This window comes from Mustelus asterias, chromosome 16, assembly GCF_964213995.1.
Source record: "Mustelus asterias chromosome 16, sMusAst1.hap1.1, whole genome shotgun sequence".
In the NCBI taxonomy this organism is placed as follows: domain Eukaryota; kingdom Metazoa; phylum Chordata; class Chondrichthyes; order Carcharhiniformes; family Triakidae; genus Mustelus; species Mustelus asterias.
Window position 1 is genome coordinate 35950784 of NC_135816.1, and position 22044 is coordinate 35972827.

At 42.8% G+C, this 22044-nt stretch overlaps 1 protein-coding gene across 1 annotated transcript in view; it reads right to left on the minus strand.

Moving 5' to 3' along the window:
- Positions 1 to 22044, minus strand: part of LOC144505096 (polypeptide N-acetylgalactosaminyltransferase 10-like) — an 87628-nt gene that overhangs the window by 58392 nt on the left and 7192 nt on the right. Inside the window, exon 2 of the mRNA XM_078230909.1 lies at positions 713 to 818. Coding sequence (XP_078087035.1) covers positions 713 to 818 — 106 coding nt within the window. The remainder of the gene's footprint in view (positions 1 to 712; positions 819 to 22044) is intronic.

Genomic DNA, 22044 nt, shown 5'->3' on the forward strand with positions numbered 1-22044 from the left:
CCAACATTCAATTTGCCTTCTTTATTACATGCTACACCGACATACTGACTTTCATAGGGACATCCAGATCCCTCTGCCCAGACGCATTTTGAATTTGCTTTCCATTTAGATAATAATTTGCCTTTCAATTTTTTCTGCCAAAATGGATAACCTCACACTAATTCACATTAAACTCCATCTGACAAATTTTGGCCCATTCTCCTAGCCGATCTATATCTGTCTGTAGAATCTTTATATCCTTTTCACTGCCTGCTTTCCCACCTATTTTAGTTTCTTCCGCAAATTTTGCTATGTTACACTCTGTCCTTGCTTGCAGAGCATTCATATAGATTGTAAACAGTTGAGGTCCAAGGACTTACCCCTCTAGCACCCCAACTAGTTACATTTCTTGTTGTCCTTTGAAATTTTACTTTTTATTTCCAGTACTCTATTCCTTCACTTATTGCTTCATTTTAAGCTCTAAACATTTTTGTCAATCCGTTCTCCGGATTTTCACCTTTCAATGGAGGTGGAAAGCAGGTCGGCAGAAATCCGGTCCATTGTTGTGGATAGTGCCACAAGAGGTTAACTAGCACAAGCTTTTTTTTAAAAAAAAAGAGAAATTTGCAGTTTATTTTATAAGTATTAAAAAAAGTTAATTTTGCAAGTAATCACTCCCACGTGACCAACTACAGGAACCACAGTTAGAAAATCGGCATTGATAAATACTGACCTGATTTTGCTGCGTCTGCTCTGATTGCCTCATGGTCATGCCAATCTTTCTTCTTCAACCCATCTTCAATGAAAAAAGTGTCTTGTCTTGGCTTGATTGGTAAACCCTATTTAAAAGAAATTGCATCAAGACAATAGAGTCTAAGGTTATCAGTAGCATCTGTACTATTCACTTGATTGACAATTTATAGTTGGAACAATATATAGGAAAAGCTACAATAATTCTAACCACTCCTATAATAGTCATGAATGCACATACTTCAATACTTTGCCCCACAGTGAAACAACCAAATGATTCACCAACTGTGCCATATTCCACTTATTGCCACGGTTTGATTATTTATTGCGCTTGCTGTTTTTTAAAAAATAAATTATTGGCTGGATGGACAGAAAGAATTGGCACATGTAACTGTGCTGCTTTATGAGAAGTGTACCTTTCATGACAATTTTATCATGAAATAAAATTAGAAATTCAGGCCAGGTGTAGCGTGAAGAACAACACATTTAATTTGTCAGTGACAATTTGAAGTTTAAGCATCATGATATCGAGTCATTCTGGATTATCAGATTTTAACATTACTACTAAGTTGGGAACAGATGTGCGATCTGCTTTTAGCTCTTTTCAAGTATAACAAACGGGAAATAGTAAAGTATATGATTAGCAAACTATTCAACATAAAATACACTCATATCTTCATTGTAGTTCCAGTACCAAGGAATCAAAGATAAACCAATTTGAGGTTAATTTTTTAAAATGTACCTTTTTAAAAAATATACATTATTTTGTGGGATGTGGGCAGTGCCGGCAAAGCCAGCAATTGTTGTACATCCCTAGCTACCCTTGAACTGAACATTTCAGAGGGCAGTTAAGAGTTAACTACATTGCTCTGGAGTCACACATAGGCCAGATTGGGTAAAGATAGCAGATTTCCTTCCGTATAGGACAGATAGGTCTCCCACAACAATGTCAGTCTGAAAGTCATTTTAATCTATCAATTCTGTTTAAATACCATTGTGACCATCACAATGGAATGTGAACATAACCTCTCAAGAGTTCAAATGCAGGTTAAAATGATTCAATTTGAACAGTCACAGTAAATATACAACTTTAGGACAAAAATCAAACCTACTTCATCAGGATTTAACTAACTGTAGTTCCATATATTTGGAGAAATTCAAGTGGAAATCAATGCAGGTACATTTAATTTGAGCCCCATGAATTTAACCTCTCAGAACCTTCACCAGCTTTCACCAGTGAAAAGAACAAAGGCTCTCATTCACAATCATTTTTCCAGTGCTCACATTATTGTATTATGTAACCGTTTGTGAAAACATATTTGGGTCAGATTTATTGAGGTACATCACTTGGAAGGAAAAGCAACTTTCATTCGTATTCTCCCTTCCATGACAGCAGGACTCCCAAAAAAGTTAACTTTTGAAAAATAGCCATAGTTTTGCAAGCAAGCTTGGTAGTCAATTTACACACAGTAAAATGTCACAATGAGACAAGTAAACAGTTAATCTGTTTCAGCATCCTCTATTATAGGGTTGTGTGTTGTCGAGGACGTCTGAAGAACTCTATTCTTCAATCAAAAATGGCATGAAATCTTGTGTGCAGATTAGGCCTTAGTTTACTTGCTCATCCAATAAAAAACGCAGCTTCAATAGTGCAGTGCTCGCTCAATATTGCAGTAAATTGTCAGCACAAATTAGGCAGCCTTTATTCAGAGGCGACTATGGAACAGATTGATCGGAAGCAACGCAAGAAAGCACTTTTGGATGAAATGTTACAAAGCAAATAGCCACCAGGAAAAAACCAATATCTATCTCAGCATTGTTTCAACTGATAATGCAAGACAATTACCCCAGGGAACATACGAAAGTAATTGGTATTGACTTACAGACATCGTCTCCAGAGGTTGCAGTAGAATGAGCTATTCTTTCCATATAACAAGTTCAAATATTGAACTATGTCACTTCTTTCACAACAAAACGGAAACTTCCATTTATATAGCATTGTTCATGAGCACAGAAGGTGTTTTACAACCACTGAAGTATTTTTGAATGTATTCACTTGTTGTAATACAGGCAACAGTACATTTGCACACAATAAGCTCTCTCAAGCAGCTACATAATGGCCAGTTAAGCTGTTTTGTGGTGTTGATCGACGGGTATATATTGCCCCAGGACAGCGGGGATAACTGCCATGCCCTTCTTTGGAATGATGCCAAGGGATCCATTTTGTCCACCAGAGGGGGCAGATTGGCCTTCTCTGAAAGATGTTTTCGCTATCTTCGCTGATAGCGAAAGAAAGCCTCGCATTTACATCACACTTTCCATAGCCACTGGATGTCTCAAATACTTTACAACCAATCAAGTATTTTTTTAAGTCTAATCACTGTTGTAATGTAGGAAGCATGGCAGCCAATTATATATGACGAACTCCCATACAAAAAACAAACAAACAATCTGATCATGACCAGATTATCAGCTTTTCTGATATGTTGATTGAGAGATTTAAGAGAACTAATAAATTAAGGGAACATTACACATGCAACAAATTTGTGTGTAGTACATCTAGGACACAGTATAAAAATGAATGTTGAAATCAAATATTTTAAAACAGACAAAAATTTGAGATGTTTATATATTTCAATAAAGTTTATTTATTAGTGTCACAAGTAGGTTTAAATTAACACGACAATGAAGTTAATGTGAAAATCCCCTCGTCGCCACACTCTGGCGCCTGTTGGGGTACATCGAGGTAGAATTTAGCATAGCCAGTGCACCTAACCAGCACATCTTTCGGATGTGCTTAATTAATCTCCTTTCAATTGAAAATATTTAATCAATCAGTCCAGGCAAGGTGAGCGCAGCTGCAACAATGCTCAATAAACTTGACTCAATCTCAGACAAAGCAGCCCCCCTGATCAGCACCTCATCCACTACTTAAAACACTCACTGCCTCCATCATTAGTGCACAGTGGCAGCAAGGTGTACTATCTACAAAATGCACTGCAGCAACACATTTGAGAACAGCACTTTCAAAACCTCTGACCTCTATCACCTAGAAAGACAAGGGCTGCAGATGCATGAAAACACCAAGCTTCCCTTCAAGCACGCACCATCCTGACTTGGAAATATATTGCCAAATTAAAAACTAGAAACTTCCTTTGAATAGCAACCTGGATTGTATGGCACCTGGACTGCAGCGGTTATCATCGAATCCCTACAGTGCAGAAGGAGGCCATTCAGCCCATCAAGCCTGTACTGACAACAATCCCACCCAGGCCCTATCCCCGTAACCCCACTTATTTACCCTGCTAGACCCTCAGGGGCAATTTAGCATAAGCAATCAATCTAACCCACACATCGGAAACCAGAGCACCCAGAGGAAACCTACGCAGACACAAGGAGAACGTGCAAACTCCACACAGTGATCCGAGACTGGAATCAAACCTGGGTCCCTGGCGCTGTGAGGCAGCAGTGCTAACCTCTGTGCCACCGAGCCGCCCCATGTTCATGAAGGTAGTTCACCACCACGTTCTCAAGGGCAAATACGGATGGACAACAAATACTGGCCTTGTCAAAGCTCACAAATTAAAAGAAAAAATGGGTGATTATCAGAGGTACAGGAAATATGGATCAAAACTACATCTAAAATAATTTAATGTCATGGAATATAGGCTTCAACAATCTTCATTGTGAACTACCTTTGTTCTGTACGTGATGATCAAACCTGAATTAAATCCAAACATTAGAACATAGAACATAGAACATAGAACATTACAGCGCAGAACAGGCCCTTCGGCCCACGATGTTGCACCGACCAGTTAAAAAAAAAAACTGTGACCCTCCAACCTAAACCAATTTCTTTTCGTCCATGAACCTATCTACGGATCTCTTAAACGCCCCCAAACTAGGCGCATTTACTACTGATGCTGGCAGGGCATTCCAATCCCTCACCACCCTCTGGGTAAAGAACCCACCCCTGACATCGGTTCTATAACTACCCCCCCTCAATTTAAAGCCATGCCCCCTCGTGCTGGATTTCTCCATCAGAGGAAAAAGGCTATCACTATCCACCCTATCTAAACCTCTAATCATCTTATATGTTTCAATAAGATCCCCTCTTAGCCGCCGCCTTTCCAGCGAAAACAATCCCAAATCCCTCAGCCTCTCCTCATAGGATCTCCCCTCCATACCAGGCAACATCCTGGTAAACCTCCTCTGCACCCTCTCCAAAGCCTCCACATCCTTCCTGTAATGTGGGGACCAGAACTGCACACAGTACTCCAAGTGCGGCCGCACCAGAGTTGTGTACAGTTGCAACATAACGCTACGACTCCTAAATTCAATCCCCCTACCAATAAACGCCAAGACACCATATGCCTTCTTAACAACCTTATCTACTTGATTCCCAACTTTCAGGGATCTATGCACACATACACCTAGATCCCTCTGCTCCTCCACACTATTCAAAGTCCTCCCGTTAGCCCTATACTCAACACATCTGTTATTCCTACCAAAGTGAATTACCTCACACTTCTCCGCATTAAACTCCATCCGCCACCTCTCGGCCCAACTTTGCAACCTGTCTAAGTCTTCCTGCAAACTACGACACCCTTCCTCACTGTCTACCACACCACCGACTTTGGTGTCATCAGCAAATTTGCTAATCCACCCAACTATACCCTCATCCAGATCATTAATAAATATTACAAACAGCAGTGGCCCCAAAACAGATCCCTGAGGTACACCACTTGTAACCGCACTCCATGATGAATATTTACTATCAACCACCACCCTCTGTTTCCTATCCGCTAGCCAATTCCTGATCCAATTTCCTAGATCACCCCCAATCCCATACATCTGCATTTTCTGCAGAAGCCTACCATGGTGAACCTTATCAAACGCCTTACTAAAATCCATATATACCACGTCCACTGCCTTGCCCCCATCCACCTCCTTGGTCACTTTCTCAAAAAACTCAATAAGGTTAGTAAGGCACGACCTACCTGCCACAAAACCATGCTGACTATCACCTATCAATTCATTACTCTCCAAATAACTATAAATCCTATCCCTTATAATTTTTTCCAACATCTTGCCGACAACAGAAGTGAGACTCACCGGTCTATAATTCCCGGGGAAGTCTCTGTTCCCCTTCTTAAACAATGGGACAACATTCGCTAACCTCCAATCTTCTGGTACTATACCAGAGGCCAACGACGACCTGAAGATCAGAGCCAGAGGCTCTGCAATCACTTCTCTTGCCTCCCAGAGAATTCTTGGATAAATCCCATCCGGACCAGGGGATTTATCTATTTTCAGACCCTCCAGAATATCCTGCACATCCTCCTTATCAACTGTAATACTGTCTATTCTACTCCCTTGCAACCCAGTGTCCTCCTCAGCTATATTCATGTCCCCTTGCGTGAACACCGAAGAGAAATATTGGTTCAATGCTTCACCAATCTCCTCCGGTTCCACACATAACTTCCCTCTGCCATCTATAACTGGCCCTAAACTTGCCCTAACCAACCTTCTGTTCTTGACATACCTATAGAACGCCTTAGGATTCTCTTTAACCCTATCCGCCAAAGTCTTCTCATGTCCCCTTTTAGCCCTTCTAAGCTCGCTCTTCAACTCCCTCTTAGCCAATCTAAAGCTTTCTAGTGCACTACCCGAGTGCTCACGTCTCATCCGAACATAAGCCTCCTTTTTCTTTTTAACCAACAAAGAAACTTTTTTGGTGCACCACGGTTCCCTAGCCCTACCAATTCCTCCTTGCCTGACAGGGACATACCTATCACAGACTCGCAGTAGCTGCTCCTTGAAAAAACTCCACATGTCGGACGTTCCCAGTCCCTGTAATCTCCTAGTCCAACCTATGTTTCCTAATTCTCTCCTAATAGCCTCATAATTACCCTTCCCCCAGCTAAAACCACTGGCCCGAGGTTCATGCCTATCCCTTTCCATCACTAAGGTGAACGTAACCGAATTGTGGTCACTATCACCAAAATGCACACCAACTTCCAAGTCTAGCACCTGGTCTGGCTCATTTCCCAGCACCAGATCCAATATAGCCTCACCTCTAGTTGGCCTGTCTACATACTGAGTCAAAAAACCTTCCTGCACGCTTTGAACAAAAACTGACCCCTCTAACGAGCTAGAGCTATAACAATTCCAGTCAATATTAGTCAAGTTAAAATCCCCCATAACAATTGCCCTATTACTTTCACTCCTAAGCAGGATTGACTCCGCAATCCTTTCCTCAACCTCTCTAGAACTTTTAGGAGGTCTATAAAAGACTCCCAACAGGGTGACCTCTCCTATTTCTAATCTCCGCCCATACTACCTCAACAGATAAGTCCTCATCAAACCTCCTCTCTGACACTGTGATACAATCTCTGACCAATAATGCTACCCCTCCCCCTCTTCTACCTCCTTCCCTACTTCGACTAAAACATTTGAACCCCGGGACCTGCAGCATCCATTCCTGCCCCTGCTCTATCCATGTCTCTGAAATAGCCACAACATCGAAGTCCCAGGTACTGATCCACGCTGCAAGTTCACCCACTTTATTGCGAATACTCCTGGCATTGAAGTATACACATTTCAAACCCTGCTCCACCCCACCTCTGCAATGCCGTGCATTGCAGTCCCCATCCATGCATCCCTCACTTTCAGCCCCACTACTCAGGATCCCTCCCCCCCCCCGAATCAGTTTAAACCTCCCTGCATGGCCTTAGCAAATTTACCCCCCAGGATATTGGTCCCCTTCTGATTAAGGTGTAGACCATCCTTCTCATAGAGGTCACACCTTCCCCAGTACGAGCCCCAATTGCTTAAGTACCTGAACCCCTCCCTCCTGCACCATCCCCTCAGCCATGAATTCAAACCTTCCCTCTCCCTATTCCTCTCTAAACTATCCCGTGGTACAGGCAAGAGTCCAGAGATAACCACTCTGTCAGTCTTGGCCTTTAGTTTCCACCCCAACTCCATAAATCCCTGCCTAATATCCCCTTCCCCTATCCTCCCTATGTCGTGTGTCCCCACATGTACAATAACTTGTGGTTTATCTCCCTCCCCCCTAAGAGTCCTGAATACCCTGTCAGACACATCCCGGACCCCAGCCCCTGGTAGGCAACACACCAACCCTGAGTCCCTACCTTTAGTTCCGACCCTCCTATCTGTCCCCTTAATTGTGGAGTCCCCAATCACAAGGCCCAGTCTTTTACAGCCCCTAACCACCTGAGCTTTCTCACTCGGCTCACCCCCAGAGATCTGCTCTCTATGCTCAGTTGATTCCTCCTCAACTGTAGCCTCCAGCACCGAAAACCTATTATGGAGGGGAACCGCCCCAGGGGATTGTCTTCCCGATTGCTTCTTACCCCTCCTCCTGGCATTGACCCAAGCCTCATTTCTAGGAGTTACTATTTCTCTATAACTCCTATCAACTTCCACCTCCGCCTCCCGAATTATGCGGAGTTCCTCTACCTCCCCCTCCAGCTCCTTTACACGCTCCTCCAGAAGCTGCAATCTAATGCACTTCTTACAACTAAAATCTCCTGAAACACTACTGGATTTCCTCACCACATACATCCCACAGGAGATGCAGCATACTGCCTGAACTGCCATCCCTGAAGCCATTACCAGCAAGAAAAAAAGAAAACAAAAAACTTCCCCACACTTATAATTAGGTTAGAGGAGGATGGAAGGGTGGGATCCTCTACCAGTGTAGAGGATCGGGTATCTCCTCTGCACCAATTTATAGGGCTAGGGGCCCGAGAGAAAAAAAAACTACTACTGAGGGGGAACCACCCAGGTAACTGACTTTTAAAGTTAAAATAAAAACCCTTCTCAGACTCCTTTGCTGCCCACTTCTAGTTTTCACTTTAAACTTGAAAAACTGCTGTTAAAGTAAAGGCCAAAAAAATACACACACTAGCTGACTAATTAAATAAATAAACAATTCAATTAATCCAATTAATCTCTTACCAGCACTGCTGCTTTTCAATCACCCCTCTCAGCTTGCTCCAGTGGATCAATTAAGATTCAGTACTCCCCCATGTTGAAACACAACATGAAGGAAGCACTGGGGGTGGCAGTTCTCTCGTACCTGCAGCAACAGGAGCTACAGTGGACAGAAAAGGAAGAGCTCGAAGACAACAGAGCCTCAATCCCAGGGCGGGGAGGATAGGGAAGGCCTGGGGTTGGAAAGTGGGCGATTCAGGTATTTGAGAAGGTGCCAGCAGCCACTGGACCTTAAGGGGGATGGGTCGGGGAGTTCGAAGGGGCCTTCTGGTGGGGCATACCAAACCCCTGCTCCAACCCACGGCAAGGCCCAAGTCCCAAGCCCATCCATTTTTGGGCTTCCCCCCCCATGCTACCCTAAAAATGGATGCCACTTAAGGACCTCAAATTAGGCAATGGTCCGTCCAAGGCTTTGACCATTCCAGCATAATAGCTGCTGCCGCCCGCCACCACTTAAAAACCCGCTGGAGGGAGATCATGAAATTCAGGACAAACTCACATCTTCATAGAGAGGCCACCCTCCATGGTTTTATTCAGCACTTCCATTATGCTCGTATGGAATAGATTCAGAACAGACCTAGCAGCTTAAAACTGGTCAGGAAGTGTTGCAAGGCTACCAGAAGCACAGAAGTGTGTACAACCATAATCTGTAGCTTCAATGCCCAGCACATTCCCCACTCTACCCATTACCAGCAAGCCAAGGAATCAGCTCTGGTTCAATGAGGAGGACGGGAGAGTATGCCAAAAGCAGCACCATGCATAATCTAAAAATAAGATGCCAGCTGGTGAAACTACAACACCGGACCAGGTGCATACTAAACAAAGGAAGCATGCAATAGTTTGAAGGAGGACATATAGTGCCTGTAACACACAACCTAGCTGGGACTCTCTGGATGATGTTTGGGAGGGGTGAAGTAGTAAGATATTTTGACTTGCACAGTTGTGTCGCTAACGTACAGAGGTTATGTACTCGATGCTGTGAGCAGTTCAGCTGCATTTATCTGACAAAATGTAAAATTGCCCAGGTAGGTCCTGTCGACAAACAGCAGGACAAATCCATTCAAGTCAATTACCACCCAATCAGTTTACTCTCAATCATCAGTAAAATGGTGCAAGGTGTTGTTGATAGTGCTATCAAGCAGCAGTTATTCACCAATAACCTGCTCACTTCACTCCTGACATCATTACACAGCCTTGGTTAAAACATTGATAAAAAAGCTGAATTCCAGTGTTGAGAGTGATTGCCCTTGACATCAAAGCAGCATTTGACCTGGTGTGGCATCAATGAATCCTGCTAAAACTGAAGTCAATGGGAGTCAGGAGGAGTAAACCATGCCACTTGCTGAAGCTATTCCTAGCACCAAGGAAACTGGTTGTGGGTTTTTAAGAGGCCAATTATCTCAGCCCCACAAGATCTCTGGAGGAGTTCCTCAGAATAGTGTCCTGGACCCTGCCGCCTTCAGCTGTTTCATCAATGACCCTGCACCTTAATATTTGCTGATGACACAAAACTAGCTGGAATGAAAGTTGTGAGGAGGAGGCTTCAAAGGGATTTGGAAAGATTAAATGAATGGGCAAGAACATGACAGATGGAATAAAATGTGAATAGGTGTGAAGTTATCCAATTTGGTGGAATAAACAGAAAGGCATAGTATTTCTTAAATGGCGAGATGTTGGAAAGTGTCGATCTCCAAAGGGACTCGGGTGACCTTGTTGTTAAGTCGCAGAAAGATAGCATGCAATTATGAAGGCAAATGGTATGCTGGCCTTCATCACAAGAGGATTTGAGTACAGCAGTAAAGATTTATTGCTGCAACTGTGCAGAGTCTTGGTGAGACCACATATTGAGTATACAGGTTTGGTCTCCTTATCTAAGGAAAGATGAACGTACCATCGAGGGTATGCAACAGAAGGACACCAGACTAACTCCTGGGATGGCTGGATTGTCTTATGAGGAGAGACTGAAGAAACTGGGCTGTATTCTCTAGACTTTCAAAGAATGAGAGGTGATCTCATTGAAACTTACAAAATTCTTACAGGGTGTGACATATAGTCAGTGTGTTTCCCTGACTCGGGAGTCTAGAACTAGGGGACACAGTCTCAGATTAAGGGGCAGGCCATTTAAGATTGAAATAAAGGAGGAATCTTTTCACTCAGGGAGTGGCACATCTTTGGATTTTCTTCTCCAGAGGGCTGTGGAAGCGCAATCAAGAATGTTCAAGACAGAATCCTTACATTTCTGGATATAAATGACATCAAGGGATATTGGGCTCATGGAGGAAAATGGCACAGAGATGGATGATCGGCCATGATCTGTTTGAATGGCAGAGCAGGCTCAACCGGCCAAATGGCCTATTCCTGCTCCTATTTCCAATGTTCCTATCGAAAGTGGTGATGTTGGCTGATGATTGCAGTTCAGTACCATTCATAACTGCGAAAGCAATCCCTGCCTGTGAGTAGACAGACCTCGACAACAACCTAGGACACAAAGGGTTTCTCCTATTCCATTTTCTTATCTTTCTTATTCAGGCTTAGGCTAATAAGTGTCAAGTAATATTTGTTCCACACAAATGCCACGCAGTGACCATCGCCAACAAAATGTAACCATCTCCTCTTAACATTCAAGGTAAGGAAGATAAAATGCATGCCTCTGCTTTGTTAATGACCTTTGCCCCACATTCTGCCTGACAGTTTCCTGAGGAAATGTTCCAGTTCCTCTGTCCACAGTACCTTATTACATCAAGGGTCCACAAATCTTCAATCTCTGGACAAGCTTCTGACCTCCTCCTGCTCAAGCGGGTGCTCAGGTGAAGCCAGAGGTCTGAAAAGGTTCCAGGAGAGATAGATTGGAGAAGTTGGGATTGTTCTCCTTGGAGAGAAGAAGACAGAGAGGAGATTTGATAGAGGTATTCAAAATCACAAAAGGTCTGGACAGAGTATGATAGGGAGGAACTGTCACCACTCATGAAAGGATCGAGAAAACGAGGACGCAGGTTTAAAGTAATTGGCAAAAAAAGCAATGGCAACATGGGGCAAAACTTTTTCGCACAGCGAGGGTTAAGATTTGAAATGCACTGCCTGAGAGTGTGGTGGAGGCAAGTTTGGGTCCAAAATTAGCTCAGTGACAGGAAACAAGGGTTATGGTCGATGGATGTTTTTGTAAATAGCAGATGGTTTCCAGTAGTGTTCCACAGGGTTCAGTCTTGGTGCCCTTGCTGTTTGTATTAATGATGTCAAATGGACACACTTTTGAATCTTCTTTTAAACAAAGCTTTCCCTCAGCTGCTTCCATCAACAATTCACTTCCAGGTTTTACACCTCTCCCTTCGAGACTCCTCCTGTCTAGACTGTTACACAAACTCTTCACAATTGCTTTAACTGTTGATTCCCAGACTATAGTAAGATGGCACCTCTGAAGTCTGCTTTCCCACTTTTCCCTACTGCAGCCGTCTCTTCAACTCAGAACACCATCTACTCTTTCCTTGAATCGTCCTGAACAGTACCTTGTTCAACTTCTTCATCTCTGTTCCCTTAACTTCAGTCTAAGACATTATTTCCGTCCCAATTGCTTGGTCCTCTGGACTTTATCTGATTCTTTAGGATGACTGCCTTTTCGAAATCCCCTTGTCCTGTCCAGCTTTTCTTCTGGCAGAGCCGAGAATGTTAACTCTCCAACTGCAATATATCCAGCTAAAAACTAAACTCAAAAAGCCTTCCTACCTTAAAAGGTGTCCCTGGTTACTAAGCAACAACTTTTATTTGCTTTTCACACTGTAACTTCTCCAAACACAATAGGAGCACAGATTGATTTGAAACCAAAACCCTCGCACATACGAACATCTTAGTCTAGCATGAATCCAACTATAGGTTTACTCTTCCTTAATAAAAACACCAAATTAAATTCACTTAAAACTATACCTATTTCTGATATTCAAAAATACAAATATAGCAAATCTACAAGTACGTCCGTTTTCTTGACAAATCCACTCACCTGATGAAGGAGCAGTGCTCAGCAAGCTCATGATTCCAAATAAACCTGTTGGACTTTAACCTGGTGTTGTGAGACTTCTAACTGTGCCCACCCCAGTCCAATGCCAGCATCCCCACTTCTTGAAAATAGAAATGTCGTATTGCAAAACTCTGCTTACTTAAAACACAGGTTTTAACGTAAGCACAAACTGTTCCTAAAATCTGTAAACACGATTTGATATACTGGCCAAAAATGCCAGATTAAAGTTTATTTATTAGTGTCACAAGTAGGCTTACATTAAACTGCAATGAAAATGCAATTTACTGCGAAAATCCCCTAACTAAGTAATGAGTGTACAGGCGCATAATATTTAATGGTTCATTAATATTGGATATAAAAGCAGAGGTCATTCACTAAACCTGAAGGCACTTCAGTGGAAACTTACAACATTCAACTTCAGAAACAGAGGCTAAATGAAAAAAGTTACTGTTTGGTTCTTTACACGTTGCCACAGCAAAATAGAAACAGTCAATAAAAAATTTGGTGTTTCACAGTAGATAGGTCTGCCAAGGCATCAAGTCAAAGTCTGAATTAATTTTTTTTAAAAGTGAAATGTTAAGTTGCCCTGAAAAGTTAAAGTTTATTTATTAGTCACAAGTAGATTTATATTTACTGTGAAAATCCCCTAGTCGCCACACTCCGGCGCCTGCTCAGGTACACTGAGGGAGAATTTAGCATGGCCAATGCACCTAACTAGCACGTCTTTCGGACTGTGGGAGGAAACCGGAGCACCGGGAGGAAACCCACGCAGACACGGGGAGAACGTGCAAACTCCGCACAGTGACCCGAACCGAGAATCGAACCCGGGTCCCTGGCGCTGTGAGGCAGCAGTGCTAACCACTACCCGCCGCCTGACAACAGATCAAGTGAAGTAACCATGCCAGTATACCAATCCTTGATCATGCCACATCTGGAGTGCAGCACATATTCCTTCACCTCATTCTACAGGAAGGATGCAGTTGAGCTGGCAAAGAGACAGGTTGTTCAAGGTAAAATTACAAGACTGACAACAGAATAAAGCAAGTATCTATAGGCCCCAAACAGCTGGTGGGACCAAGGGGGGGCGAGACAGAGTATGATATTAGGCAGTAACACAATCAAACAGAAAGTGGTCATACTATTATGTTAATACACCAAGACAACATCTGGGACTAGATCCTAACTTTGAATTATAAGATTAGCGAGAATAGATCTTGAGCATATTTTACAGAATTTGCCTCAGTAGAGGTTTTATTTTAAAAATTTATTAAAAAGTCTATATTTTAATCGGGCTGGAGCTAATGCAGAGATTGTTAAACTGTACTTGGTGATGAGCATTACTGGCAGCCTGCAGGGAGTTGATTGCCCCTTTGTCAACCTAAGTAGAGCTAACCACAAGACAGTGGAAAATATTGGCTCCTTCCTGTGTGCTGGAAACTAAACTCCACAGGACTGATTTAAAATAAATCCAGCAGTATGTCATGCAGCTGGGAATCTCAAAATGCACAGGATCCAAAAATAAACCATCGCACCAAACAGTAAATAATGTGTGTGCAAGAACAGAGGGGAGGAAGGGGGTGGAATACTCAATTCTTTCTTAATTCAATTTGACCCTGGGGACGGGGCTGGGAGACTAGTCCAGAGTCACTGATTTTACTTTGATTGGAATAATTTATTGGATGAAGAAATATTTACAGCTTTCCAATATGAAAGCCTTAAAATGATCCAGATTACTATTCTAATTAGAACAGATTTCAAATGCGTCAGCTTTTTACTACACCCGAGGAGTTAAATCACGGTCTCAGACATTTCATTTGCTATTGTGAAATTTTTTTCTGTGGTATTCTCACTGGCCTCTTCTGGGGGCGTCCGGTCTGTATCATGTTTCGCCATTTTCAGCCAAGTTAATAAACAAAGCTGCATTAAACTAGAAGACTAGGCAGTGAAAGGAAATTGTAGTTTTTCTTTGCACAATATGAAGTCTTCTCTTGTGCGGTTTCTTCCTCCGCGGCGGCACGGTGGCACAGTGGTTAGCACTGCTGTCTCACAGGGCCAAGGGCCTGGGCTCAATTCCCAGCTTAGGTCACTGTCTGTGTGGAGTTTGCACGTTCTCCCTGTGTCTGCGTGGGTTTCCTCCGGAGGCTCCGGTTTCCTCCCAAAGATGTGCTGGTTAGGTTGATTGGCCATGCTAAATTGCCCCTTAGTGTCAGGGGGTTAGCAGGGTAAATAAGTGGGGTTATGGGGATTGTGATCGGTGCTGATTCGATGGGTCAAATGGCCTCTTTCTGCACTGTAGGGATTCTATGATTCTAAGTCTGTCATATTGCATAGTTGGTTCAACATTGTTTAAGAACAAAAGCATGATGCAGACACCGACCCTATGTAAAACAATCCTCAATAACTCAGCTAATGTTCTGGGGACCTGGGTTCAATACCGCCACGGCAGATGGTGGAATTTGAATTCAATTAAAAATACTTGGAATTAAGAATTTACTGATTCGACAATGGTTTCATGGTCATGTCTGAAAAATCTATCTAAATCACTGGTTCACTAATGTCCTTTAGGGAAGGAAATCTGCTGCCCTTACCTGATCTGGCCTATATGTGACTCCAGAGCCACAGCAATGTGGTTGACTCTCAACTGCCCTCCAAGGGCAACTAGGGATGGGTAATAAATGCTGGCCAGCCCATGTCCCACGGATGAATTTTTTAAAAACCTGCAACTGTATATCATTTTTCACTATCCTAGTCATGGTAATAAGAAGAATTTGAGGCATATGGATGAAACCTAATTATTGGGAAAGAAATAGACTTCAGAAATCATTGAACACTGTGACTCCGATTATTACTGTGCAATTACTGTGCCACAGGTAGGGAAGCTGCTGATCTTGGGAGCATTTAACCAACATTAAATATTTATTAATGAGAGATTAGTGTGGAGTATTACAAATGATGCATTTATCTTGATAAACATCATGCAATAAGGCACAGAGAGCAGAAATAATCATTGACATGAAATTCTGAAATTACAAAGAAGCTACAATCCCAACACAGAGTTACCACCAGAGGGCACAGTAACAGCAAGACCATATAATTTGTTAATTAAGGGAAACAAGAGTAAGGCAAATCAAATAAGGCCATGCCTAACCCAGTTATCTTCAATAAACACACATGCTGTTAATCTTATAATGCATGGCAGCTGATTGGGGGATTTGGTCTCCACTTTCTGTTACTCAACAGACATTTTAAAAAGGGTGCCCCTCCCACCTTATTACTTATTTGAAAGAGAAGTTATAGACAGAACATGAACTGTATTTAGCTATTCACTCCCCACTGTTGCAATGAATAATATCTCAGCAAAAAAAAAATCCAAATTCTACAGCATGGAAAATGATCTTTAATTATCCAAGACACAAAGGAATATTTTTTCCTCATTCACCTGGAGCATGGAAATTTACCAGTAGACTAACTGCTGTTACAATTATGAGGTTTATAAAATTGCTATGGTTTGGGACTGTGTCTTTAAGCTAAAATGAAGGGGGACATGAGACCTGTTCAGAAGTCTGCCTTCCAGCACGCCTGAGTGGTTTGATTGTTCAAAGTTAAAGGGGTCCCAGATTCTTTAACTGTGAAGGTGGTGCAAGACACCTGCAGACAATAGCATCAGCCTTTCTGCTAACAGTAAGCCTCCAAAGTCCCAGGAAAGAGTTGGTAATGTTGGGTTGTAAACTAGCTTTAAAATGTCTGTTTACATTCATGATAAAAAAGAGCTGACGTCTCAAGTATAGCAAATTGGCATTTGTACTTGACTACAAGGCCCATGTGATTCATGTTTTCATGACACTATCCCTGAAAAACACACAGACAAGGTTAGTCTGCCAGGATCCAGGAGGGAGTGCAAATGAGATAGACCGCATGTGAGAAAGAAACAGGGGGCTAAATGTTTCTGTGGTTCACCGTGCAGGAATGCAGGTGGGAGCTCACACTTTTATTGAAAAGACAGAATTGGGGAGGAGGCAAAGCAAGGCTGGAGTATTCAGCTAGCTTGAAATAACTCATTGTGAAAGACAGTTCTGAGATTAAAATTCCCAAGCTGAGAAAGGAAAAGAACAGAAGTAAATACTTGGCAGCTAAGAATCACCTTGGACTGGTTCTGGGAGAATTGACTGTTTACTTAAAGAACAGTGTAAAGTTCTGTGAAGTGTATTTTGATTATGTTAAAAGTAAAAAGGGAATATCCTGTTTTGTGGTTTAAGGTATAAGTTGACTAAACATTAATTTTGTAGGCAATGGCTTTCTTCATCTTTTGTTACAGTTAATGTCTTAAAACATTTACTCTTGGTGTATCACTCTTTCCTCTATTATCTGGAAGTTTGAATTTCTTTTTGAAAGTTATCATCTCCACGGAGACCATAATACTGCTCAGTAGGAGGTTGTTTAAACCCAATCACAATTCCCTGCATTTGAAAATTGGGGGCAGTGATTTTAAAGGGACAGGTCAAGTTGGTATTACTTTGCTCTAGACTTCTGGGATTATAATCATAAAAAGGTTGCCAGTATGGATTAAATAAATGGGCATTTCAGTATCCTCAGACTGACTTAGGTTATTGCAGCACGAGTTGTACAGAATCACCAACAGATTCTACATAGCATGACCCATGTCTCTTAGGAATATAGGAATTAGGGACAGAAGTCGGCAAATTCAGCCCTTCGATCCTGCTCCGCCAATCAATCAGATCATGGCTGATCGCTCCCTGGTCTCAAATCCACCTCCCCACCTGTTTCCCAAATCCTTTTTTTATTGGAAATATATCTATCTCCTTCTCGAAACCATTCAATGCTTCAGACTCCACCGCGCTTTGGGGCAGCGAGTTCCACAAATTCACCACCCTCTGCGAGAAGTAGTTCCTCCTCATCTCAGTTTTAAATCTACCGTCTCGCAACCTATACCTGTGACCTCTTGTTCTAGATTGCCCCTTAAGAGGAAACATTTCGTCTACATTTACTTTATCAATCCCTTTTAAAAATGTATATACCTCGATCAGATCCCCTCTCACCCTTCTAAACTCCAGCGAGTACAAGCCCAAACTGTTTAATCTCTCCTCATACATCAACCCTTCATCCACGGAATCAATCTGGTGAACCTCCTCTGAACTGCCTCCAATGCCACCACATCCTTCCTCAAATAAGGAGACCAAAACTGGACACAATACTCCAGATGTGGTCTCATCAACACCCTACACAATTGCAACATTTCTCTACTCTTATACTCCTTATAGTTTTATTTTAGAAAAGGCATAGTTCAAGCCTCTGTTTCAGAAATTTAAAACGATATACAGAAGGGGTCAGAGACTGTAGGAGATTTGCAAAATCAAGTGGTGCTTGAAGCAGTTGCTGATCATCCATCATCTAGGATTCTTTACAACCTGATATCGAAATTTTGGAGCACGAGAGCTTGTCCTGAAGGATAAACTAGATTGGCCAATACACTCCTTAAATGTTATTAGTCTTTTTGTCAAGGTTGGGATCTGAATGTGAACTGAATAGATGCTGGCTGCATCCCCAAAGTAAGAGTTTTAATAACACCAGGTTAAAGTCCAACAGGTTTATTTGGTAGCAAATGCCATTAGCTTTCGGAGCGCTGCTCCTTCGTCAGGTGGAGTGGATATCTGCTCACAAATAAGGCACACAGAGACACAAACTCAAGTTACAGAATACTTGTTAGAATGTGAATCTTTACAGCTCATCAAGTCTTAAAGATACAGACAATATGAGTGGAGAGAGCATTAGGCACAGGTTAAAGAAATGTGTATTGTCTCCAGACAGGACAGTTAGTGAGATTCTGCAAGTCCAGACAAGCTGTGGGGGTTACCGATAGTGTGACATGAACTCAAGATCCCGGTTTAGGCCGTCCTCGTGTGTGCGGAACTTGGCTATCAGTTTCTGCTCAGCGACTCTGCGCTGTATGTCGTGAAGGCCACCTTGGAGAACGCTTTCGGGTAATTGCCAGTATGGCACGACACACGACAGTGCAGAGTCGCTGAGCAGAAACTGATAGCTAAGTTCCGCACACATGAGTTCGGCCTAAACCGGGATCTTGGGTTCATGTCACACTATCGGTAACCCCCACAGCTTGTCTGGACTTGCAGAATCTCACTGGCTGTCCTGTCTGGAGACAATACACAGTTCTTTAACCTGTGCCTAATGCTCTCTCCACTCACATTGTCTGTATCTTTAAGACTTGATTAGCTGTAAAGATTCACATTCTAATCAGTATTCTGTAAATTGATTTTGTGTCTCTGTATGCCTTATTTATGAGCAGATATCCACTCCATCTGACGGAGGAGCAGGGCTCCAAAAGCTAATGGCATTTGCGACCAAATAAACCTGGTGTTGTTAAAACTCTTACTGTGTTTACCCCAGTCCAACGCCAGCATCTCCACATCATGCATCCCCAAAGACATGCTCTATGACAAGCTTGTTATTGGTGCAAGACCACCAGGTCATTCATGTCTGTAATACAAAGGTGTCTGCAAGCAAGTCTTCAAGTTGAACGGGATCAGAATTGATGTGTAGGAAATGCTTGATGCGGGCTGGAATGCATGGAGTCAAGCAGTCAGGAGAAGTGTGGAAGGACAGAGGCCAGATGTTGGAAAAAGAGAGTCCGCTGGAAGGCAAAAGTCACCAAACCTTTGGTCAATGCTACTCAATTATGCCAGCTGTAGAAGGAACGGCACTTCATAACTGGACCTCTACAGCAGCAGTAGACAATGTTCAATATAGAAGTGAGGCACAGTCCATCATCTCCTGAGGCAGATGGAGAGGATACAAGTGGTTTGAAATCCGAGAACAAAAAGAAATGATGCAAAGGTCTACAGATCTTTAATGTTTTGTTAGGGCAGTGAAGGAAGGTGAAGGTTGCAAAACATTTGACAGGATTATGTGCTGTGCATTGTTGGTAGCTTCGTTGAGGCACAAAAGTAAAGGGAAAGAAAAGGGAATGAAAAACTTGCATTTATGTTGCCCAAACGCTTGAGAGAGCCTGTCCATTTGCTGTTGAAGTCATTCCATGGCATGGAACATTGGTGCAGAATTGTCAGTGTAGAAGAACAACTCTGTGATGAGGACTGACCTCCTCAAGCCACAAGTGCAGTACCAGCAGCGGCCACTACTCCCAGTGGTGCCAAAATCAAACATCTCAAAGCACTTTACGACCAATGAATTCAGTGTCGTCACTGTAACATTGGAAATGCAGCAGTCAATTTGCACACAGCAAACTCCCACAAACAGCATGGTGATAATGATCAGATAATGCGTTTCTGATGATTATTGAGGAATAAATATTGGCTCAGGCACCGTCGATGATTATCCTGCTTTTCTTCAAAATGGTGTTAATAATGCCCAAAAGATTTCTAATAGAGCAAAGGAATAATTCTGAACATTACGAGTTTCTGACAACAACTTAATTCTCAACACTGCGTAAGAGTGGCAGACTGTTGCTCATATACCGTCCGAGATTGACTGGTCAGTTATTCAGAGAGTTTTAAAAGTCAATCTTCCAGACTGAGATACAAAAGTGTTGACTGTGCTTACTCAGCGACTCTGGGCTAATTTTACAGCCCCCCCCCCACCTAGTTTAAAAGTCCGGGCTAGCCCGTCTAGCAGGATGACATCTGTCCTTCTGTGCTTTGTTGCCAATTCAGAGAGGTGAAAGAGAATTCCATTATTCAGGAATAGGAGACCACCTCAGGGATCGGCCTGCCAGATGCTGGCACCACTGGGAGTAGTGGCCACTACTGGTACTGCACTCATAGCTTGAGGTGGTCAGTGCTCATCAGACAGTTGTTCTTCTACACTGACAATTCCGCACCAGAAAACGCCTTCAACAGCAAATGGACAGACTCTCTCAAGATTTTGGTTTGACCACCAACACCAGGAAGACAAATGTTATGTTCCAGGACATTGTCAGTGCTGATGGATAGTGTGGCAATGTGACATTAGTGGTTGCTGATAGCTTCACATATCTTGGCTCTACAATCACCAGCATTCTGTCGCTTGATGCAGAAATCAATACACCTATCACAAAGACTGTAATTATGTCCAAGTTGAGTAAGAGCATGGAACAACAGCAACCTGCAAGTAAACTGCAAGTCCTCCTCTACAATAGTGAGACCTGCACACTTGGCATGAGAAAGGGATGAACAATCTCTCAAATGTGTCCTTGACGTCTCTTGACAAGACAAGGTCACCAATTCAAGAGATCCTGGATTATGCTGATGGAATCAGCATATATGCATCACTAAAAATTACAACTGGGCTAGTTCAGCCACGTACATCGGATGGATAACAGCCATATACCGAAAGGCTTTCAGTACGGTGAACTGGTTATGACTCCCGGTCACCCATTCCTCCACCAGCAAGATATGAAGATGGCAGATGTGACACTGACAGCCAGCAGGCAGTCACCGACTGTAGTGAACTATGGAGGCTGATTGTTTGGAAAGGCATTTGAAAAGAAACAGAAAGCTCAGCTGGCCGAGTAGAGGGTGCAGAGAAAACAAAGGCCCATGATTCCTGAAGCTTCTTAGCCTATTGTCTTCCTCTACAGAAAATGCAGCCGAGACTGCCATGCCCAGAGTGGGACTCCTGAGACACACCAGGCAATGCTTAACACAGCATTGACCACCTTAGCAAAACTATCATTTCACGAGACGCAAGGCTGCCAATGACCACTAGAGAGAAGACTATTTAACTAACAGGAAGCAGAGTCAAGAGAAGTAGGTACAGTAATTTCATCAGAAATAGGAGTGGGCCATTGGGCCCAACAAGCCTACTCTGCCATTTAATAAGATCACACGTGCCTCACTTGCAGTCACACCCTCCTGTTCCTCACTACACAGGCCAAATTGAAGTACCTCATCTAAGGCTTGTGGACACCCGATGAAACAGTGTCCAGGTAACCCCCCGCCCCACTCCCTGATGCAGCACAGTAACCGAAGCAGATCATTGCTGAGGCATCAACGATTTACAATCTATATTCAATACTTGGATGAAGGGACCAAATGTATTGTAGTCAAGTTTGCTGATGAGACAAAGATAGGTGGAAAAGCATGTTGTAAGAAGGGCACCAAGTGCCTGCAAAGGGATAAAGATGGGTTAAGTGAGTGGGCAAACATTTGGCTGATGTGTGGGAAAATATTATCCACTTTGGTAAGAAGAATAGAAAATCAATATATTATTTAAATGGAGAGAGACTACAGCAGAATGTGGGTGCCTTTGTGCAA